The sequence below is a fragment of the Vidua macroura genome, chromosome 3 (assembly GCF_024509145.1).
Source record: "Vidua macroura isolate BioBank_ID:100142 chromosome 3, ASM2450914v1, whole genome shotgun sequence".
Lineage (NCBI taxonomy): Eukaryota > Metazoa > Chordata > Aves > Passeriformes > Viduidae > Vidua > Vidua macroura.
In genome coordinates, this window is record NC_071573.1 from 105,115,175 (window position 1) to 105,138,613 (window position 23,439).

At 41.3% G+C, this 23,439-nt stretch overlaps 2 protein-coding genes and 1 long non-coding RNA gene across 7 annotated transcripts in view; 1 reads left to right on the plus strand and 2 right to left on the minus strand.

Annotated features, from left to right (window-relative positions):
• WDR35 (WD repeat domain 35) overlaps positions 1–3,258 on the minus strand; it is a 41,949-nt gene extending 38,691 nt beyond the window's left edge. The window contains exons 1-4 of the mRNA XM_053973790.1: positions 3,188–3,258; positions 2,445–2,562; positions 1,679–1,750; positions 253–345 (exon numbers count right to left, since the gene is read on the minus strand). Of these exons, the coding sequence (XP_053829765.1) occupies positions 253–345; positions 1,679–1,750; positions 2,445–2,562; positions 3,188–3,211 (307 nt within the window). The 5' untranslated portion in view covers positions 3,212–3,258. The remainder of the gene's footprint in view (positions 1–252; positions 346–1,678; positions 1,751–2,444; positions 2,563–3,187) is intronic.
• Positions 3,259–3,330: 72 nt separating this feature from the next.
• Positions 3,331–6,624, plus strand: LOC128805240 (uncharacterized). 3 transcript variants are annotated; one of them, XR_008436333.1, is made up of 4 exons: positions 3,331–3,515; positions 3,898–4,031; positions 4,105–4,218; positions 4,708–6,624. It is a non-coding gene; the product is annotated as an uncharacterized LOC128805240 (long non-coding RNA). The 3 variants fall into 3 exon arrangements; XR_008436332.1 differs by having other exon boundaries at positions 3,898–4,218; XR_008436334.1 differs by lacking the exon at positions 4,105–4,218.
• Positions 6,625–6,762: 138 nt separating this feature from the next.
• Positions 6,763–23,393, minus strand: MATN3 (matrilin 3). Of its 3 annotated transcripts, none has more exons than XM_053973791.1 (8): positions 21,672–23,393; positions 19,181–19,750; positions 16,275–16,397; positions 15,732–15,854; positions 15,078–15,200; positions 13,136–13,258; positions 9,482–9,589; positions 6,775–7,667 (listed from the first exon to the last, which is right to left on the minus strand). In XM_053973791.1, exons 1-8 carry the CDS (start codon positions 21,841–21,843, stop codon positions 7,612–7,614), a joined length of 1,398 nt encoding a protein of 465 aa, XP_053829766.1. In that variant the 5' UTR covers positions 21,844–23,393; the 3' UTR covers positions 6,775–7,611. The 3 variants fall into 3 exon arrangements, with proteins under 3 accessions (XP_053829768.1, XP_053829766.1, XP_053829767.1); XM_053973792.1 differs by lacking the exon at positions 21,672–23,393 and adding an exon at positions 21,317–21,440 and having other exon boundaries at positions 6,778–7,667; XM_053973793.1 differs by lacking the exon at positions 13,136–13,258 and having other exon boundaries at positions 6,763–7,667.
• Between the last annotated feature and the right edge of the window lie 46 nt (positions 23,394–23,439).

A 23,439-nucleotide genomic window follows, 5' to 3' on the forward strand; every position in this document is an offset into this window, starting at 1 on the left:
AGCACATGGCTAAGTACTGATATCTTCACCTACAGCAGCTCTGCAGGACAAGTGCCTTGTCTCATGTGGCTACACTATAAAAAATATAGACAAGTATTACAATAAAACCTGAAAATGGTTTTTAAACTATTTTGAGCTATACAATCTGCAAAATAAAAACTCTGAAAAACAACAGTAAAAACTGCAAGTGAGAAAAAAATATTTCTCATGACACAAAATATTATCACATCTCAAGTTTATCCTGCAGAATACCTCTGTACATCATCCACACAATGATAAGGCCATTTTGATCGCTGGTAGTCAATTTTTGATACTGTTCATTCCATGTCACAACCTGCACAAAACCTAGAAAGTGGTAAAAAGTTTTTTATTATTATTTAAGTAGTTAGTAAAAAATACAACATTCAACTTAATCAACCTGGAACTTTTCAGAAATTTACATTGCTGACTTTGATTTAGTTGTAGGCTTCTTTCAGTGTCACTTATTTCCTCTTTCAAAATTCTGCCCAAGAGCTCCTTTTGCTTCTGTATTCACCCACTGGAGTAACATCCTTTCCAAATCCTGCTCAGAGTTGATTCTACACCCAAAACCCAAATCATGGTTTTGCAGTTTCTGACCACATCTGACACTCTGGGACAATGACAAAATTTTACAGTTGTAGGAAGTTTGGGGTTTTTCTTCCTCTTAGTAGTCTGATCCTCACTATCACTGCACATATAAAATATAATCTCCCTGACAATTACCCAAAAGAGCATTCTACACACAAATCCTTCAGACCCACAAGCTTCATATGGGATCCCACTCACAAATGTTTGAAACATGTTTGAACTTTTATCAGTTCCATACTGCGGATCAAATTGTACCACACTTTCTCCTCTCCTCACTGCTGGGTATCCATTTTCTCTGTATCCTTTCCATTTTTAGTGTTTCAGTCAAGAACGTTATCAACAAATGCAATCAAAGATACTCTGATTGTCAGGGATTTTTAAGGTAATAGTAATCTATTTCAGAATTGAAGACATCCATTCAAAGTATCCATTAAATAAATTCCTCACAATTAATTTGTTCCAATCCTATTTAATTAAGCCCTTAAAATAACCTGACTCTTGGCAGATTTCAACTGCAAGTCCTCATAAAAAAGTCCAGTCCCTCAAATAATGCAAGGATTTTAGCATCCTCTTCATATCCCATTGTCCATGGCTAATGACCATTCAACATTTCTCATGTGAGAAGTTAAGTCCTCCCCTAATTTTGCTGCATTCAATTTTTACTTTCACACATTAGACTTCTCTGGCTTGCTTTCTAACCTCTCTTAATTTTGTACACTGTAGTCTATGCATATACACATTCTGTAAGTTGTCAATAAAGGGAAAAAAATCACCATATATTTAACACAGAATTCAAGTTTATTGAACCGATTTTCTTTTCTTCAGAAGAAAATGGAGAGCTACTGTAACACATAATCTCACAGACATTATTAAAAAGAAAATCCAAACAGCCTTATCCAAGATAACGTGATAAAAATATACAGCCAAGCTGTTACATACCATGCTGAATACTCACAACCTTTATTTTGGATTTACAATAAAATGTTATACCATAATTACTCTATCAGCTTCACAAAACCTTGTATTTCTATTCTAACTAAAAGTAGACCAATTGCCCAAATGCACTTACCACTATGACCTTCAAGAGTTTGAGTCACAGAAATGTTGTTAGGAGCTGCCAGTCCCTTTATCTTTGCCTCATCTAAAAAAAATAACACAATTCACTATGAAAATAAACCTAACAAAGCATACATGTTACCATGTTTCTATGAATTCTGAAGCTCTAATCACTATTTACACAATTTGGATGACAGATGTGAGTAGCAAACACATGGAACTGAGGGGTGGAAATTTCATCCTGTGGTTCAGTTTATCTATGTAAATAGACCACCTTGTGGTCTAGCAGTTTTTCAGGGAAAAATGCCAACCAAAAAAAACAAAACAAAACAAAACAAACAAATACAGCATTCTCCATAAAATAATTAAGATGGTAAAAACTATTCAAATAAAAACAATAAATAACAAGGTAAGTTCCAAAATAAAGAGGAAGTCTACAAAAAAAAAAAAAAATTAATTATATGCCCTGGAAAAAAAAGGGAGCAGAACTGAAGAAAAGTTCAGCAGATATAATGGGTAGACAAATTATTTGTGTGCCAAATAAGACCAGCTGGAGAAAAACTGTATACATAGGACAGTGATGAGAAAATCTGATGTCAGAAGAAATACATAATAGCTATGTACAGATTTAAAACATATGCAATATTGTCAAGTAACTCAGGGAAGAAGTTATGCTTAAGTGTGGTGGGTTTTGGTCTTAAGGTAAAAATTTAAAAAATAAAAAAAAAAACGCAAAACAACAAAAAACCTAAACAAACACACACACCCCCCCCATTTACCTGTTTGCATTTCTAATTTTATAACTTTCAGCAATCCATCTTCTCCACCACAGGCTATGAAACCTTGGGTCTTATTCCAGGAAATACATTTTAATCGAATATTACCGGGAATTGCAATCTGAAAAAGAAGTATTTTGTATCTCTACACAGTTTCAATAATAAGTTGTTTTATTTTACATCGTCTATCTGAACACCTCAGAAACACCCACAATAGCACAAGAGATAAAATTATTTCTGTTTCTATAAATCTATTTCTATTATTTGTACATGCAAAAAAAGAGAGAAGACAGAACTGTAAGCACCAGCGAAACTGTGCCACCCTCAAGCCATTGAACTCACGCAGTAATTAATAATAACAGGACACCTGCAAAGGTGTGCTGAGCAACAAAAACAGGTGACAAGGGTCACACAGTGCACAGGGCTTCAGTCTCCAGCGGAAAAGCCGCGTCCAAAGCCTATCGGGGGAAAACGGCGGAGCTGCCGGAGCAGCGGGAGACCGAAGAAGCCCCAAGCCAGGCCGAGGGAACCGGCGGGACAGAGCAGGGCAGCGCTCCGGGAGTGCAGCGCTCCGGGAGTGCCGCACTATGTCCGGCCGCCCCGCAGCGGCCGCAGGCGGCGGGAGAGCCCCGATGGTCCCCTCAGCCCCCGCGGGCTCCGCGCTCCCGACCCCGGGACTCCCCAGGGCAGCTCCCCCTGCTCGAGAGCGGCCTGCCCTCCGCCGCCCCACGCCGCCCCAGCAGCACCTTCTTGCACAGGTAGATGAACATCCCGGCGGAGAGCGGCAGACGCCCGGGCCGGCCCTCACGGCAGCGCGGCCAAGCCGGCCCCGCGTCCCCCTGGCAACCGCCCGCGGAAATGGCGCCGCTTCCGGGGGAGCGGCCGACGCCATGAAGGGAGTGCCCGTCCGGCGCCGCGCCCGGGATCGCCGGGCTGGGCCGTGAGGGCATCTCCCGGCCCAGGAGTGTGGGAGTGCTCAGCTTGGTTAGAAGGCGCTGCCAGTTCGTTAATAACACTGCTTTTACACGAAGAAAAATCCCAGAGTTTGTGAACCTCAGCTTGTCTGGGCAAAGTGTTTGTAGTGTAACTTACATCAACATAGAATCATAGAATGGTTTGGGTTGGAAGGGGCTTCAAAGACCATCTAGATCCCATCCCACTGCCATGGGCAGGGACACCTTCCACTAGACCGGGGTCTCCATCCAGCCTGGCCTTGGACACTGCCAATTATGGTGTCCACGGCTTCTCTGTGCAAGAGCCTCACCACCCCCACAGTAATGAATTTCTTCCTAATACATTACCTAAACCTGCCCTCTTTCAGTTTAAAGGCATTCCTAATCAAAAAGTAAGGAGACTTAATCATTGAAAGAGAGAGCAACTAACAAGCTCTCAGTGGTGTTAAGGTATTAGAAAGATAAATTACTTGTCACTGGTACTGCCATGTTAAAATTTACAGCTGGACAAGTTTTGCTGATGTCAGACCTAGAGGCAGGTTAATAAAGCCTAGGAAGAAGGATGTCACACTGATAATGGACACAAAGAATGCAGAATTTATGGGCCACAAGGCCCACATTTGGCAGAACTCCCAAGGTAAGAAAGAAATTACTAAGTCAACTCAGCATCGTGCGGCAATCAGCTCAGACTGGGTAAAGGGTAATTCCAGCAGGGGCAGATTGCAACCATCGGACCCAAGAAACCCACCAACCCAAAAGAAAAGAAACTCTGAGCACGTGGACTAATTAACAGGAGAAGCCAGAGAATCATTAACCAACAGAAGGTAGAACACTAATTAATAAAAGAACTTATAGCACTATGTAGCTCCAGCACCCATGGGCCTTTTGGTCAGGGACTATGCAACTATCTCCTCGTCCAGGAGTGGGTAAGAGATGCAAAGATGCAACATATGAAGAGACTGTATAAAAGAAGAAGAGGGGTTGATATAATACTGTGGAATTGTTATCGTGTAGCAGAATTTTGGAAAACTCATACATGCTTGAGAATGACAAGTGGAGTGTATGAAGTCATGGTTAAAAAACATTCTCTTCTGGGTAGTAATGTGGAATGGGGCAATCAGTTAAACCTTGTCCTTGTTCTCCTTTAATATTTTGAATCATTGGGACAAGTTTAGTGGAGAGCTCCTTACAAACTGGAAGTTAAAGGAATACTGTACTCAGTGGTAGCCAAAATATAAATTGGATGGTGATGAAAAGTGGCCAGAAATGGGAACATTATATTATAATAACATGCTACAACTGTTGTTTTGCAGAAGATTGGAAAAGTCGGATGAAATCCTGTGTGTGGATTTATTTTTCTCATTGAGAAATGGTCATAAAACAAGAAAGAAATGGAGATTATTGGCATCTGATTCAAATGTGTTAATGATGACGGAAGAGAAAAAGAAATTATCTTGTTGCTGTTCTGCTTGTAGTACAGCGAAAAGGTATCTGAAAGTGGGTAGTGAGGAAGAAGGTGTACAATTGTTGGCTTCTCTGAGAAAAAATCAGAGGATAGTGATAATTGGGACCAGGAAAGTACTGATGGTAAGACTGGAGGAAGTGATGCATTTAGTCCAATTGAGGTTGAATTTGGACACACCAAAACCCCGTATATGTAAAAGTTCCCTTCTCAACCACTGACTTGATACATTGGAAGGAATCTGCCAGGCTGTACTGTGAAATCCAGAAATATTTGAAATTCTGTATGGTACACCACATAATGTGAATCTGACAGGAAAAACTGACCAGATGATGTGGTAAGAGAGAAAGCTTTAACAGGTTATCTCTTGTCTTTAAAGAAAACCCTGAGATTATTACACAGGTACTTGCTCTTTAGAACACCAGTCCCAATCAAGTCACCAATATATTCTTTTAAGCGTGGAGATCAAGTCAACCTGAAAAGCTGGAAAGATACTCCATTAGCTGAGAAGTGGAAAGAACCTTATCAGGTACTGCTAAGGACACAGCCATGGAATTGAAATGACTGGACTCATGAATTCATTACACATAGACCAAAGGTATTCCTCCAACTTTGTGGTGGTCTTAACAGAAAGACCCCGAAGCTGAAACTGACTCGGGACTCATTAACTGCACATGGACAAAAACAGAATCTGTACTGCAATTTTATTGTGTCCATGGAGAAATTTTACTATATTTTTGTGTTTTACTAAGTTTAAAAAGTTTTTATAGGCAATGTGCTTGATTTTTGGAACACCACTGAGCACCCAGGCCTGGGTGCACAACTCTGAAATAAACAATCAGGTCTCTTTTGAGTGTGTAATTATTGGCTTGTAGCACACTGGATAATAAATCCAATTTTTCTGAACAACAATATGTCCTACTTTAAACAAGTAATTTATATCATCTTGGAATTTTACATGGTACTCACAAAGTGAGGCAGGTAATTGCTCAGAGAAATTGAATGTAAATATTATCATTCGTAATACAAAATGAAGTTATGAATACTAGTGCATGAATCAAAGCCTGCCTAGCTGACAGCTTGAAAGATACATCTGGCCTCCAGGACAATATTCCACTATCCTATAAAATTTTACATCTCATCTGACAGCTGGCCTTAGTGTGAATAGGACTGATGTAATCCCCTCCCAATTGCCAAGAACTTGTAAAGTCTTGCATTAGATTTACAATTTGTTTATTCTTACCAATTACAGAGGCCAAGGCATACTTCTGGCCCTATAAATGCCTGTATAATACTCATGCTTAAGCAGAGGACATGAAAGTAAGCAAAGTAAAGTGCTGGATATAAAACTCCATGACTTGGAGAAATAAAAAAATTATGCATGCACAGCACTTTGAGGAAGCAAGTGTAGCATAGCCAGGACGTCCTATGCTAACTTTAATTGTACTACAGCAAATTAGTATCAGTACAGAGACACACAACAAAATACAAAGCACATCCAAATCCAGCATTCTTGGAGGGTTTATAGTCTCATTTTTAGCCCTTACAGCTGAAGCTGTGTCCCATGTTCACTTGTGCTGTTTTGTATTATATTCCAGCCTAACAATACTGTGTAGGCATACCTGAAGTCACACTCCCATGTGCAGTGAAGTGAACATAACTGAACGTGCTTGAATGTGGTGTGTGCAGGGTGTGAAACAAGTACAGATGTTGTTTAATACATCTTTGGCAAACCAGTTACCAGATATAATATTTTGTGTAATGATATTGTAAAGGTCTACAAAATATATGGGATTTTTCCATGAAAAAAAACCCCATCATTTTGACTCCTAACTTAAAAATAACTTCTAAAGTCTTTGGATGATTATAAATTCCAAGTGTATATAATGACTGGATTCCTTTAACAAGTAATTTTTTTTTAATTGTTAGCTTGTGTGTTTTATCCTAAAAGCCAGATTGACACCAGTAAAGTGTCAGTAAAGTCCGTAATGACAATAGGAACGACCGAGAACACAAGTAAATCTTGCAGGATAAAAATATTAAATTGGAGGATGTCTTTCATTCTTCTACATTTTTAACGTTATTAATACTTGAAATTACTGTTCCATCTTTTATCTATATTTACAGTGACATCTAGGTTTTAAAATCAAATACTTCTTTTTCCAAACATGTGACTTGGGGGAGTATTCTGTTTATTTCTTCCATTTATGCCTCTTTTATCCTTGAAGTTCTGTTTCCCTGGGTTTTTTAAACCCTTTATTTCATAACACGTGTCCTTTAGGTTGAATACAAAATAACTTCCAACATCAATGTGCATATCATATTGTATTTTATTAAAATAAGTTACAAGATCCAACTTTCCCATTTAATTGAAAGAAGACATAGGCACTCTGGCATTCTGCCTTGCCATTTGAAAGTTTTATATAATGTGATATACTGTATCCATTCATTTTTTTTCTGTATTTGCTTTGAAGTAAGAGAATAAAAAATGCAGTTACTACAGAAAAGCAATATCTGCAGTAGAAACTGAAGCACAGCAGGTATGAGTAGCTTCATCGCTATAAAGTGATTGTACATGAAGATCTTTAGGGTCACTGTATTTTCAAGGCTCTTGTCTCCCTGAAGTCTTCTTGACATTTGTTGATAATAATAAACCACTGCTGTTTTGTAAGCTGTGCAATGAAATAAAGCTTCCTGAAAACAATTACAAGGTTTGATTCTGAAAAATTATTTTAAAATACAGCAAAATGATAGCTCAGACAATCTGCTGTCTCTCTTGATATGCCTGCAGTTTCTCAGACACTTCCTCTAGTGGTCAGTTGTTAAGGGGAATAAAATAGATGGCTATAAGGTTTGTTTTATTTACAGTCTTTCTCATTGCTGCATTTTCAAAAAACAGTCTGGTTTCTAGATTAAGTCAATACATGCTTGAAACAGAGATTTCTATAACATATTAGACTTCTGTCAAGATCTGGCATCTTCCCAAATAATCTCAACAACCCTAATCTCTTAGAAAGAGTTGGATTAGGTGATACCCAGGGATGAGGAGCAGAAGGTGATAGTCTCTGCTGTTTTCTGGGTTGTCTTGAAAGGGTTCTAGGGATAGAAATGGCACATCAAAGAATGACTTTGAAAGAAAGCCTCAGTCTATTAAATAAAGTCTATTCCTAACTTAAACCTACAACATTTTCTTGCTTAACATGAGCTCTTGGGGTAGAAAGATTGATCTCTGAAGGATGTGCTACTACTGAGATGACATTACAGGTTTAAATATCTTGGTGTTCAGTTTTAACTAATTAGATTCCCTAGAATTATACATTATAATCCAGGAAAATCTGAGTTTTTCCCCTTGCTTTTCCCAGGTAGATAAACTGAATTCCAAGTGCACTGCATGAAGAGGGATGTGCAATTAGATCTCATGAAAATAACTTTGAATTTATTCAAAAACTGGGAAAGTTTTGTGTCCTTGGCAGAAGTCTTTATTTGACTTTCAGATACTTAGGCAAACTGAAAAACTCTTGTATCTATCTAAGTGATATATAAAACTCACTACTTTACTCTCCTTTTTTTTAGTCTTAAATAGTCCACTCTTCCTTCATTTTGAAGCCTAAGAGATTGGGATGATAACCACAGACATAATGCTCCTTTAAATCAATTTCTATTTGAATAAGAGCACCTTTGACAGAAAAAAAATTCTGTTTCAAAAATTTTCAGCAAAGAAAATCTGTGACCTTCCTTGGTAAATTGTAGCAGTGATCAAGCACTCTCACTTCTAAAAATTATGCCTTATGATGTACCACAGCTTGTCCAACTTCAACTTCCAGTTATTAGTTCCTGCAATGTCATCTGAGGGCATTTATTTCAGCATTCAGGCTTGCTGTGGTACAACACAGATCACCACTTTCTCTTTGCTTATTGCTTGGGTTTTTTTTCTCTCCCACATGTTTGTGGAATGTCTGATCCGGGGGCGGACCGCATTTCTCTTCCCGGCTGCAGACACGGCACTGCAGCAAAGGCAGCCGGCAAATTCCAGCGCCAGCCGGCACCTCGGGTCTCCTGCGGGCACAAGGCTTAACCAGAGCCTCCAGCCTCAGCACCCTGCCTCACAGCCCTCTCATGCTCCTGCGTGCCCGGATACTAACAGGCTCACAGATTTTCAGAGAAAAGAAGGTGCTTGAAAAACACTTGGGACAGTGCCTGCCTATGGAGGTGGGATGCAGAGGAATACCACAGCTAATGGGACTGTTGTCACACTGCCCGTGAAGTTGTCCCTAAAGTTTTGGGACATAATAGGAGGGCTCAAAACTGAGTGTTTGATGTAACAGTAAAAGCCAGCTAGAAGAATTATGAGTTTGATGAACAGTGCTTGATGTTCAACATGTCAGATATAATCTAGGGGATGTGGGCATATGCATTTATTTTATCTGTATTGTGTTGCTCTTCAATGAAATGTGAAAACATAATGGTGTTTGTAACAACCTATCTTTTTTTTCCATAATATTTGTGAAATTACCCTGAAAATACTTACTTCTCTGGATATTTCTTCCCTGGTTTATAACAAAACAGCTACTTCTAAAACACCAGGAATGTGCTGAATGCAAGTGATCATGTGAGAAAAAGGATATATTTTTTGGACAGAGCTTCAAGGTGTGAGGTCACTGAGTCCTGGAGGGCAATTATGGCTTCACACTTACAGGACTCTTCAGTTGTTACAAGACTGCTCGTTATGGCTCCTAAGAGAGAAAACAGCATTTAGTATATTTACTACAATTATTGAACATTTAAATCCCAAGAAAATGCTTGATCCTGTGGAAGGAGTCAAACCCATGATGTGATGCTACAGCAAGCACTACAAGCCAGGGCAGTTGGGAAGGAGGGGCAGCAGTGAACAGGGGCTGGTGTGTAGCCAGAGACCTGAGTGTCATAGTCCAGGACAGGCAAGAGAGAGCTCAACTCGAACCAAGAAGGAAGCAGAGCAGGATGTTCCTCACCTGCCTGCCTGAATCCTCTACTCTCTTTAAATTAGACCTTTACTGAGAAAAAAAAATAAAATAAAAAAAGGTTCTGGCTGCAGAGACCAACCAGCCTCCTCTTCAACTTTAATTGTGTTGCCCCACAAGTACTCTTGATTTCTAACATTTGTGACATGCATGCCTAGGGAGTATCTTTCTTGATTCAAGAGTATGGACACAAATCCATTCAAATGTCACATTAATATAGATGGAGGGAATGACATCATTCAAATAGGCCCATGTGAATTTATAATCTAGCAGAAAGTCACAGCAATCTAACTGGAGGAGCTAGTTAGTATGACAGAGGAGCTACCAGTCTCTTCAGAAAGAGAAGGTGATCTTTGCTATACTCCACAGTGCTTCCATTTAATCGGTTCCTAAGTCTTGTACTCAGTCTTCCAAACTTGCAGGGGACCAGCCTCAGCTGTCCTCAAGAATTCCTTCTTCTCCATAATTCACAAAAGAAACCCCAAAAATTATGACAATTTCACTGTGATATAATAATGACAAGCATCAGTAGATGGCTGTGGGTTCTCAATTTAACCTCACCTGCTCCATAAAGTAAATAAGTTAAGGCTGCACCACTTTGATGAAGGCTGAGAACAAGTGTATCAACAGATACTACAGCACAGGAACTGCAGAGTTCACCATCCACATCTGAGACTGGAATAATAAGCTTCCAAAAGCAAAGCCTTCTTAAAAGAGAGACTAGAAATACATTTTCAATAGCTTCTCAAGAGGTATTACCTGTGTATAATACCCATCTCTTAATACATGTGTTTTTACATTACTTGCAAAGGTAACAATAGCATAGTAAAAATTTTTTGTATATATATAATTAATAATATATACATATATATAATTTTGGCTATATAAATGCATAGCTGATCAATGTCAAACAATGTGTGTGAGCATTGTAACAGTAAAAAAATAGAAATATTATACATAAGTACATTTCCCATTTTTCCTGAACTGTTTTTGGCTTCTTTGTTTTTTGTTGTTTGGTTGTTTGGTTGGTTGGTTGGTTTGATTTGTTTGGGTTTTTTAGCAGTTATGCTATTATTACTCCCATTTTGCAACAAAACTGCAAAATCTATGAGGTAGCAGATTTAGCAGTGCAGAAACTCATTTGTCTTAAAGCCAGTGTTGAAATTGGTGTCTCCTTGATTCCACTGAGCATGTATTTGTTCAGCTCCCCTCTTTGGAACATTCCACTGGCTTTTTGGTCAATGTACAAAGAAGAGCTCTTCAAGAGTCAGCTGGAGGAAGGCCAGTTCAGAACATCACACCACTATGGTTGGTTTCCAACCAACTGCCAGTTAACTTTTTATGTCTGCATTTAAATTCTACAATGACAGATACAGATCTTCCTTGGATTTTGTCTGTTTTAACAAAATTATTTTTCCAACTAGCTCTGGCAATTGTCCAAGGGTATTCTGAATTCTTCTATAGTCCAACTGTGAAACTGAGGGTCTTCCAGTATTTGATATTCAAAATTTGGGGCATTCCTGTTGCCACTGGGATGCCCAGCAAGTCACACAAAACATGCTAAAGCTGTGTTTTTACACTGCATTTGTGGTCAAGTCCAGACCAACAAGAAACTATTTTTGCAGATGGTGTTTATCTATATCCACCTATTTTATAACTCTGCTCTTACACAGCATCTTCAGCCACTTGGTGTGATGGCAGGTTTTTCCCACTCTGAACCAGGGGTACACCTAGGTAGCTCTTGAGGTCCCTTCCTACCCAACTTAACTTTGGATTCTACATCAAACTGTGGAGAGGTTCTGCCAACATTTGATCCCAGTATTGCCTGTCTGAAAACACTTGTTGAGTTCATTCTTGCCCCACTCAGCTTAGAGGAGACGCTGAGAATACAAGGTTTAGCATTACATTAGTTCTAACCTGAGTATTGTTCCCCTGGGGACCCCCCAGCCATTCTCCAAATGCTGGTAGGCAATGGAGACTCACATCCCAGAGGCAGGTGCCCCAGAACCCTGCCTTGCCAACACCCTCAATTATTCCCATTTCAGGAATGCAGATTATGACAGACTGTATTTTTAAATACAGTCAGTCCTTCAAGGTGTGATGATAGATAAGCAGCAACATTAACCTTAAACTAGTTTTAAATACAGTAACTGCTATAACTAAAGAAGAAGGACCAAACTAGCTCAAAATATTTTGGAAAGAGGCATAAAAGAATGAAAAGGGATTATACTTCCTGAGAGCTTGTGAGTTGATAGACCATTTCTCAAACAGATTAAAAATGCTTAACACAATAAAAAGAGGTGCTTCAATAAATACACATATTCAGTAAAATACCCAAACATTAAGTTATTACTTGAGCATGTTTTGTCATCTGAATTTAAGATAAAGCCTTCATAGCAGTCACAGGTCTATGATCCACTCCCACAGACCTGCTGCCAGGCATAGGTTCCTGGTGCACACACACCGGCTCACACAGGATGTGCTTTGGTGAAGTAGTTATCCAAAACCAAGATAACATTTTTTAATGCTCCCCAATGGCAATGCTTTTCCATGCCAGGATCCTGTCCTCTATGAATCTTATCAGGAACTGCTGAGATATGTAACTGGTCTCACCTTGGAGCAGCAATTGTCTTACTGGGGATTAATACATTAATTAATCAAGGGATACGTCAGACCTTGCTCCCTCTGACCCAGCTGCGTAACCCCACCAGATGTGAGATGCCACATCAGCTCCAAAGGTACACTAGGAAAGGTTTCCAGTACACAATAACTTTACAGTAAGGAGACTGGGAAGCAAAGAAACACTTCTGAAATTGTTACCTTTTTACTGTAAAACAAAGTCACTGAGAAGCTAAAGAAAGGAACAGCAAGATGAAATTCAGCCTGGAGGGGAGGACATCACCTCAAACTGTCTTGCATGGTGGTACACACATTCCACAGTAAAGTGTGTGACTAACCCCAGATCTTCTCTCAACAATTTGTCAGTTCTGGGTTTGCTGAATATTACATGAATTAGGGAAGGCCTTATTTCTAAGTTGACAAAGACTGTATGGTGAGTATTTACCAACATTGTTACATATAAAGTTCTTTGTGTCTCTGACATTTGCTCAAGTGGGCTAGGCAGAGTGATATAGAACTGTTAATTCTAACACCCTAAATTAACTAAACTGTTAATTTTAACACCCGAGCCTGTGTGAAAGCTCCTCAGGCAGATACAAATATATTCACATGCTAACAAGAGAGGGCATGGCTGGAAGGGGATCAGCAGTCTGCTCTTACTTGAGCACGTCCTCCTGTCTGGGTTGAGGGTGTAGCCTCGGTGGCAGTCACAGGAGTAGAACTGGTCGCCCCTCACGCAGACCTGCTGGCAGTCGTGCCTGCCAGGCGCACACACGTCGGCAGCTGAGGGAGGCATTGCAGAGGAGAATATCAATCCATATCCAAACTTTGATTCCCATTCGCAAATGTATCCTCATTTGGATTCAAACCAGGATGTTTTTACTGCGTGTCAGTGTGGTGTTAACCAGAGCAGGGTGCACAGAGTGTGTTTCTATGTGGCTATCAACGTCACAAAATTAGTAGGAAATTTTGGAATACTGGCAACACTTTTCTGCAGCTGTAACAGATGGCAAAAGGAATGGAACTGGAAGTGAAGAAGTTACAAAACAATTCTCCAACAGAATTTCAGAGAACAAATATCTTGATTTTAAGAGACTATTTGGCATTATTTCAGCTGTAATTGAGCTGGAGAAGACACTGTTTTAGGGAGTGAAAAGACCATAAACAGAAAAGTATATGTGGCTGCTAAAAAAGATGTGACACCCACTGCCAGTTATAAAGTGGGCACTTTATGTGTGAGGCTGCTGTTTTCTGCCAAATTTAACATGTCAATTCTGAAAGGGCAAGCTGAGAAGGAGTTCCTATATTTGGATATCTTTGCAGTAAGAAGGCCCAGTAAGGCACAAGAAAAAAAAAGGGTGGAGAAAGAAAGGAAGAGAGCAAGAAAGAGAGAAAAAAAGGAGAAGGGAAAGGAAGCAAAGGAAAAGAAGAAAAAAAGGAAAAGACCTAGACTATTTTTGCAACATTTTTTGCACATCTTTGTGATATAATTGCGACAAAGACCTGGGTGGTTGGAAAATCATTAGCAGGATACTGCAAAATGAGATTCAAAAGGGAAAAAAAAAAAAAAGCAAGCAATGTGAAGAAAATAATTTAAAGTTTGAGTAAGCAGAAGGAGAATCGGTGCTATGAAATGAGGTTTGGGATTAGACTCCCAAAGGGGAGGCCTAACTGAATTTACATTCCCTCACATGTTTATTGCTTCTCTGTAATGCCAGCTAAGAGCTAATGCTAAGCGCCATATTTACAAAATCGGCTCCTAACCTAGGCAGGAGAAATACTGAGGCCCTCTGGCTTCAGAACTCTTTGAGATGTGAGACCTGTGACTTACCTTGAGAGATTTGCCCAGAACTTCCTGGAACCGGAAGCCTAAATTCAACAGTTTGTCACACAAAATATAGTAAGGAAAGGGATTATAGTGGAAGTGGGGAAAAAAAAAAATTATTTTCCCTAAATAAATCACCAGTGATACATCCAAAGAAATTCACAGTGAAGATCAAACCCTAATCAAGTGAAGATAATATAGAATAGATAACAATTTGTAGATAATATATACTTGTATGTACATCCCTGAGTACCAGCTACATCTATGCTCTTGTTCTCCACAAGAGACCAGCACTGAGAAGGAACATTTACCTCCATCCTCTAGAGCTGTAAGACTGGAATATTTTTAAGGTCCAAACACATCCACCAGAAAGAGCAATCACACTCATGATGATACAGACTGCAATCTCTCTTCCAGCACAGTCCATGCTCTCCCTCATCTCATTCCCTTGTGCTGCTTTACTGAAGAGTTTTCTGACAAAAATGGTCCATATCACATGCTGGATATGGCAATTCACGCTCCACGGGTGTGAAAATACTGTGAAGTCCTCAAGGAAATGCCAAATGGCATTTTAATCTTAACCAAATACAAGCTTCACACAACAGCAGAAGAGCCAAAGATCTAAAATTACTACTGTACATATGGTAAAACAAAGTTGTTTTCAGGAGTTGTACAGAAACTCTGGGATAATTTATCAGAAAAATAACATCAATTTACCAGATTTTTAAAAGCTGCTTGCTTTTAGTGAAATACATTTTTTTCTTAATCAAATCTTACCTGAGCAAGTCTTCTTGTCTGGATTCAGAGTGTATCCTTCATAGCAGCCACAGCTGTAGGATCCATCATTACTCAGACAGACTTGGGCACAGTCATGCCTCCCAGGTGCACACATGTCCTGGGCTGTGGGGAGCCATGGTTTAGGAAAGAAGCCTGTTAATCCCTTCCACAAACTGTTTTAAATGCTCAACATTTTTAATTACAATTTCATTACGATTTAACCAGTGCCCTACTACATTATTATATTATGATGCAGACAAGTGAATTCAGTTATTAATTATTTAATGGAGGAGGCAGATACTGCAAGACATTACTACACCACATTTCATGCAGTTCTGCCTTTCATCAGCAATTCCAACAGTCCCATACATCCCCAGTAAGGATGAATCTAAAAACCCACATGAGATGAGCAATAACCTGCCCTGTGTCAGACTAAGCAGCTAAACAATGTTTATGGAATTCTGTGAAGACCATAAAATGGTAGATAAGTGCCAAACTACATTTTCTAATCGACAAATTTAAAGAAAAATGCAATGTTACTGTTAATGGAAACAAGGAAAAGACTACAGCTGAGTTCTCATTTTAGAGTAACTCACGGAAAACATGTCCATATCTCCATGAGTTTCATGTATTCAAGTAGCCTTTAAGTCTTACCTGAGCAAGTCTTCTTGTCTGGATTCAAGGTGTAGCCTTCATAGCAGTCACAGACATAGGATCCGTTGTTACTCACACAGATCTGGCCACACTCGTGCCTCCCAGGTGCACACATGTCCACAGCTTGTCAGGCGTGTTAGAGAAACAACTCATTGTTAGTAACAGGCAGTTTGGGATGGAGTGCACATTCCCATTTTAAAATATATTTTGATTTGAAATCAGCTCAGAAATGGCAATAGTAATTGAAGGAATTAGAACAAGTGGTAGGAGAAAATATCTATAATGTATTTGAAGACTTTGTTTTGGCATCTGGCCCTCATGAATGGATCTGTAGGCACAATAAAAAGGACGGTGATAGAATCAAACTGCATCTCACCATTACTTGCAGCTGAGTTTTATTTATTAATTTCTAGAATTTTTACTGAAAAAGATACAGAAGTTTGTTGTTTCAACAGAAGCATACAAGTAGCATCTCAAATCCAAGAATAGTGTTAGTTTATTTTTTTTTTTTCTAGTTGAACTCGTTATCCAAAGGAATAATACCTGAGCAGGTTCTCTTATCTGGATTCAGGGTGTATCCTTCATAGCAGTCGCAGAGGTGGGATGCCCCGTTACTCACACAGAGCTGCTGGCAGCCGTGGGTCCCCAGGGCACACACGTTCACAGCTACAAAGGGCATGACAGAGAGGAACTTCAGTCACCCCAGAGGGAAGGAACGGGCATTGCTCATTCATGCTTACAGAAGTACATCTTGCACTGTTTGCTGGATCACTGGTAGTAAATGTCAGTGCTGTGTTGCTGTCACAACAAGTTACAGACCTCCTTTGCAGCACTCCATAGACAGGAGAGAGAGGCCATAAACAGCACGGAAATAACTCATTACCTGAGGTGGCAGGAGAAAAGATGAATTGAAAATGAGATGGTTCAACAAGGAGAGATTTTAAGCATTCAGTAACATTACACTGGAAAGGAGAACTCAGCCATGAAAAGGACCTTCTGGCTCTTTGCATCTAGTTCCTTTCCATTAAGGACAAGGTGTTGGGAGGGAAGGGAAGGGAAGGGAAGGGAAGGGAAGGGAAGGGAAGGGAAGGGAAGGGAAGGGAAGGGAAGGGAAGGGAAGGGAAGGGAAGGGAAGGGAAGGGAAGGGAAGGGAAGGGAAGGGAAGGGAAGGGAAGGGAAGGGAAGGGAAGGGAAGGGAAGGGAAGGGAAGGGAAGGGAAGGGAAGGGAAGGGAAGGGAAGGGAAGGGAAGGGAAGGGAAGGGAAGGGAAGGGAAGGGAAGGGAAGGGAAGGGAAGGGAGGATTAGAGAGAAATGGGAAGACAGGTCTGGTTTTACCTGAGTTTTTTACATCGATTAGTAGTTACTAATTAGTATTATAGTGGGTATGCATTACTGGTAAAATAAATCTCCAAAGCAATACTGGTGAGATAAAAAATTAGAAGCAAGAGTGCTTAAACCTTCTCATGTATTTCTGAAAACAAGGCAATTTTGTGGCAACAAAATGGCAACATTTCCCATTTTCTAAAACAAGGAAATCTTCCTTGTTTTAGAAGTCTGCTAAAAAGGCTGATAGAGTTGTCTTGTCTTTACATTTAACATGAACAAAATTTCTGGGTGGTCTTTTCAAGCATGAGTGAGAAGCTCAGACTCAAATAGTCAGATTTTTGTGGTAGGAAAGTCAAATGTCCACTGACTTGGACAGCAATTCAAGGCTAAGACTTTTCCATCTCTAGGATGGCCTCATGCTGAATAATGCTTTCAATGCATCAAGACCTTGATCTTAGCCAGCTGGTTTTCCCCTGAACATTAGTTTTCCTGTTTTCAGTTCACCCTGCAGATAAATTAATTGCCTTGGTCAAAGCAAAAAAAAATCCTAGTTGCCACTGGTGAGTACAGATTTCTGACCAAAAAGCACTCTGGAGCTGGAAAGGGACCCAGTTTACCACACTGTCTTACAAGACCCTCTTAGATTCATTTGATTTATAGGAGTCTTTTTAAAGACTGTTTCCTTCACCCTGTTTTTTTCATGAATCCCAGATTCTGGCAAACTGCACGCAGGCACCTCAGAGTTCCGCTGGAAGTGTACACGTGTGAGCTCTCTGATTTACCCTCCAGCCTTGCAGGGGCGTAATTTCTGGGCTTCAGCACAATAAACAGTTTATTCTTAAGAACAAGAGATTTTTCTATCTGCTATGAAAAGACTTGCTTTGGTGAGAACATAGGTGGACATGAGTGCTGTGTTCACAGCACACATACCTGTCCAGCCAGGTGGGCACTTGTGAGGATCTGGTCACACCAGCAGCACAGCGTGGTGTCAAGCCAAACCTCAAGGCATTTCCTATGCTAATTACTGGCAAAATGTCCTGTCTGCAGACAGTCTTACACATTTATTTCATACCTAGAGAAAGAGGTTTATTCACTCTAAACATACTCAAAAGGTGTGGTGGTAATTTTTAGTAAGGCTCTGAAAAAACAAAGTAACACACTGCCAACCAAGTTCCCAAGGAAGTGGCTGTTATTTTAATTCTTTTACAATGTCATTTATACCTATTATTTGCTGGAGATTTATTCAAAAGTAAATTTCTTAGAAATTCACTAGAAAAATCTACTTTGCACATGTTTTTTGATTGTCAGAAAGTTGTCATTTGATTTTTGTGAGTAGGGCTGTGTCACAGCTATCTATAGGCAGTTCTAAATGCTCCAGATTACCTTTTTTCCCTGTAAATGACAGTAACAGCCCACTCTGGCCTAGCATTGTTAGTGGAGTTCTAGCCTAAACCAAATACATACAGCATTTTTATAAGATCAGCCCTGAAAAAACCAAGCTAATTAATAATATCCCACAGTTCCTTGTGTAAATCAAGCTGCAGAGAAACAGAGGGAGATGTGAGCCTGACACACTGGAAAAGCCCAGCAGTGCCTAAGGAGTGAAAGCTGTCCTGAGATGACCTGCTGCTGCATTTGGGCACTTTATCCTGCACCAGATTGCTCAAGCCACTGCAGTGGTTTACCTGCCATGCTGATTGTCCTACTCTGAACCTAAAGGGAATCCCTTCAGCTCCACATGCCCATCGTCCTTGCTTCCCAGTGAGCTGGGAAAATAAATGAGCAGCCTGCACAGCTCTGGTGTGCAGTAATTCAATAAATACATGCAGTCAAACCTTTTCTAGATTGCTGTGATTTCTCTTTCTCCCTAAATCTGACCAACTGAACAAGGAGGTCCACTCGAGTCAGGTCTGTTACCTACACTAAGGTCACTATTCAAAATGAAAGGCCGTTACTTGGGCTCTACTGAAAAGGAGGGTTGGCTTGTTTGCCCAGTGGATGGTAAAGGAAATATTTAGATGTGATACATAACACTTCTGAAAAACTTCTTTCTTAAGGAGTGGAACCGCAGCAGAAGTCACAAGGAGCCAAGTTACACTACTCTCTTGGACTGATCCCCTTACCACAGAAAGTCTCCCTGAATCTGGATGTCAGCTTTTCTATCACGCCGTAGGTCTCCACATAGAAGACGTGTTCATCCAGAGGCTCACTGGCCATTATCCTCAGGGACTGCATGTCTGCCCGGTCCACCCCGACCGCGTAGATCTCGATGCCAGCTGTCCGGGCGCTTGCCGCCACATCTTGAACCCGGTCTTGTGGCCGTCCATCCGTCACAACAATGACCACCTTGGGGATGTTGAAGGTTGCTGGCCGGGCACCCATTTCCTCGGTGAAGACTTCTTCCATGGCAGTTTGGATGGCAAGGCCGGTCATCGTGCCAGCAGACAAGGGCTCAATGCGAGACACAGCTTCCTTCATAGAGGCTTTGTCAAAGTAGGTCCGGAGGGGAAACTCCACCTTGACAGTGCTGGCATAGTTCATGACCGCCACACGCGTCGTTCTTTCACCAACATCCAGGGTATCGATCATTTCTGACAGGAAGGTTTTCACTTTCTCAAACTCTTCAGGTCGGACGCTGCGGGAGCTGTCTACGATGAAGACGAGGTCTAGAGGCCGGTTCTTACAGGCAGTGTCTGCCAAGAAGGAAGGAAAATGCTTCAGTCATCTCCTACACAGGACAGGAGCTCTCACTCACCCAAGGGCAGTGAGTGCTGCCATGGCAAACTACTCCTGCCAGAAAATGTTGGTTGATTCTTTATGAAGAGGCTTCAAATTACAGTGAGCAGCATATTAGAGAGTCATAAATATTAATTTTGACAAGTAATAAATAACTGATTTTTTCTAAACATTAATAGATAAGTGCATTTGAGCTCTCAAAATGTCTGACTATCCTTGAAACGAAGGTTTGTGGTAACCAGCCAACAAAGAGATGGAACAATTATATAAAAATGTATTTATTATTTATTTTCATAAAGTTTGAATTCCAGTTTTTATAAGATAAAAAATAAAATGGCAAAACATCTGAGTAGATCACATAGGGAACAGATTGTAATATTTTTTAGGATAGTGTCGTGTAACAATATAAACTGCTAATTAGGATTTCTTGTTTTTAAATTACAATCCAAAATACACAACAAGAACAAATAAAGGCCAACAAGGAAAAGAAAAAATGATGTTGTAAAAAGGCTTCTTTGGAAATTGTTATTGTTTTAAGGCTTGTAGAGCAGAGAGAAAAATGAAATTACTCATGAAGTAATTTTATATGTAAAAATGAACATTTACACACACATTTCCAAAATTCCTCACTGCCATATAAATCTAGACAGAAGCAGAAAAGCCATAGCTTAGATCAGAGACAAGCATCACTTATAGGAAGACAAAAACCAATCAAGACAGTGACAGCAGGCAACTGAAACGCTCCCTCCTTGTCCTGATACCACATCCTGACACAGACAGTACCATGTACTTAATTTATACCATCAAGGTTGGATTTGCAGCTGAAAAATGGACAACCCAAAACAAGAGTATTTCTATAAAAGAAATATCTTGGCTCACCAGTGCATTAAATAGCAAAATATGAGGTGTCCAGTTTGAATTCACACCTTGTTTTGGGAACCTGACACACTTCTCCTGGCTACTATCAAGTTGACTTTTATTATGCCATTCTAGCTTAAATTTAAAAAATCTTAACAAGTATCTTAAAAGTAGGGGTGAAAACAGCAGTTTTTAGTTTTTTTCCAAGGCATTAGAAACCTTTTTTCTCTGATTCAAGTGAAAACAGAGGAAAAAAATGAAATTGCACAAATTCCCTCAGGAAGCATAGCAGCATAGTTGATTTTGCCTTTGGATGGAGTAATAGACCAGACAAATCTAGGATCCCAGCCACATGTATTCTATATAATTCTGTATTCATCCTGTAATTCAGTTTTGCTTTTGGAAAGCTGAAAAAACAGGAAGAAATGTTAGTGCATGCATGCGTAGCTTAAGACATGAAAAAAAAAAAAAAAAGGAAAAAAGAAAAATTCTTTTTTTTAGCGTGAGAAGGAAAAAAATGGTTTTCAGCAACCTGGTCCTTCCACGAGTCTGAAATAAAGATGTTTCGAGCACAGGTAGGGAAGAGCTCGGGGTTCAGAGGCGCGGAGCAGCAGCGGGGCAGCAGCGAGGGAGCGCGGAGCGGGGCCGCGGGTCCGGTGCGGTACCTGCGGAGCGGCCGCCGGGGCGCGGCTGCCGGCGCGGGCGGAGCGCGGGGCCCCGCGGGGCCGCGGGCAGCGGCAGCAGCGCCAGCGCCAGGCAGCAGCCCAGGATGCCGAGCGCCCGCCCCATGGTGCTGCCGCCGGCCCGCGCCCGCCGCGCCGCATTTAAAGCTGCCGGGACCGGGAAGGGGGACGGGACACCGAGGGGGCATCGGCCGCCCCCGCCGCCTCCTCCCCAGGGCGGGCCGGTGGCCCTCGCTCCCCCGCCCCGACGGGCGCTCAGCCCTTCGGAGAGGGAAGGGGGGCGAGGATTAGAGCTCATCGTTAGGAACGTGCGGCAGGGCCGGGGCAGGGCTCAAACCTGGGCGCAGCGGGAGCTGAGACGCCGTTCTTCCTTCACCGCAAGTGTTTGGTCCAGGCTTATTTTGCCTTTCCGTCTCCAGCACAGTAGTTGCAAAGAAAGGGAGAAAGCTCCTAGTGTCGTCACAGAGGCACAAACTCCCCACTCTGTTGCCAAATTTGGCCAAGGGCATTTTGGCCAATTCCTGCAGCAAGCTGCAGTGAGCTTTGGGAAAGCACGGCTTATGGCACAAAGGCACCCTGAGCTCCAGCACAGGGCTTTAGAAGACGCCTTTGCCAAATCTGTATCCTGTTGTACTGCAGGATCATCTTCTCTCCATCACCTCCATCAGTGGAACAGGAAGCCTTGATTTAGAAGAGGAACCACCAACCCCCAGCTGTACAGTATCAGGCAGGCACTGACTCACTTCCGCAAGTTCTGCCACGAAGGCACAGTAGAAGAGACCACCATCATATTCCTAAAGGCTGCAAACAGTATCAGGGAAGAGGGACCACCACCCTTCAAGCAGAAGAAAGCCACAGGGCAGGGCTCCAGGGGAGTATAATGGCTTTTATCTCTCAGAAGACACTGCAGCTTTTTGAGCAAGAGCACATGCACACACACACCTGACAAATTTCAGGCAGTGCCTGCTGCTGTCAAATACTGCTCACACACATCGTCAGCCACCCATTTCAGTAAACAGCCCTTGGTAGGAGCTCTTTGCCCACTCATGGTCAGACACACACACCCTCACTGCAGAGGGACCCACAGCAGTGTGTGTGCTGGAATTGAGCAGCACCCAGTTGCAGCTCTGTTTCTTATACTTCACAAAACCGGTGGTCTTTCACACACCCCCCTTCCTCCCTCCAGAGTCAGACTGAAGCAGTCTGTGGCAGCATCTAAAGACGCCCTGGGTTTGGAGTCTCTGTGGGAGTTCAGATCCAGTGCAGCTCCAGAATCTGGAAATAAGAGTGCCACTGCCAGCAACACTGGGCCCGCCCTGGGTATGCCCTCAGGGTAACAGAGGAACAGCACTCTCAGAACAGGGGCAGAGAGGGTCTGAGACCACTGTTCTGCAAAGTGCTCTCACAGGTGGCACCTGAGTTAACCACTGCTGGCAGCACAGCCCTTAACAGAGCATTTTTAAACATGTAGAGAGATAGATATTGAAAGTACAGGAATAACCCCACAAATTATATGCTGCAGCAATCTGAATCCCTTTTCCCAGAATTTAACACCAGGTACCTCTTCTCTTCCAAAGCAGTAAAATGTTTGATTGTCAGATTTCTTCACATTATTTAAACTGTTAAATAATCTTTTATCTCTTTACAGCTCTTGCTACAAAAGAGGAAGAATGAAAAGTTTTTTGCAGCTTGTTTTTTTTGGTTTGGGGTCTTTTGTTGATTGTAGAACATCACAAGTTATGGCCTATCTCCAGCAACTCTGGACATTTTCCAATGTAAATGCTGTAGTCCTACTGGGTGTCTGTCCTGCTTTTAATGCCTGAGCTGACCAGACATCAGATTTCCCCAAGGGCTCAAAGCCTCCAGTACAATTCCCTTTTCCCAGCTCATGGCTAAGTACCAATCAGACAAGTGGAAGTCACCCAAGTACTTGAACTGCAAAGGCTTTAACACAGGGACTGTGTGTTAAGAGAATCCATGTTCTCCAGCCACATAAGGACTTCTACTGAAGCATGGATCAACCACTAAACCTGTAACTAAGTATGCTGGACTGTCTGCAGCACACTGAAGCACTTAAACAAAAAAGCCACCAAAAAGATCAACCA

Excerpts from the sequence above, each read along its gene's own strand:
- MATN3 (XM_053973791.1), bottom strand. The coding sequence starts at position 21,843 with ATGCCCTTGGCCAAATTTGGCAACAGAGTGGGGAGTTTGTGCCTCTGT. Across the intron at positions 15,855-16,274 it reads AGATAAGAGAACCTGCTCAG|CTGTGGACATGTGTGCACCT; the intron begins GTATTATTCCTT and ends ACGCCTGACAAG. Across the intron at positions 13,259-15,077 it reads AGACAAGAAGACTTGCTCAG|CTGCCGACGTGTGTGCGCCT; the intron begins GTAAGATTTGAT and ends TGCCTCCCTCAG.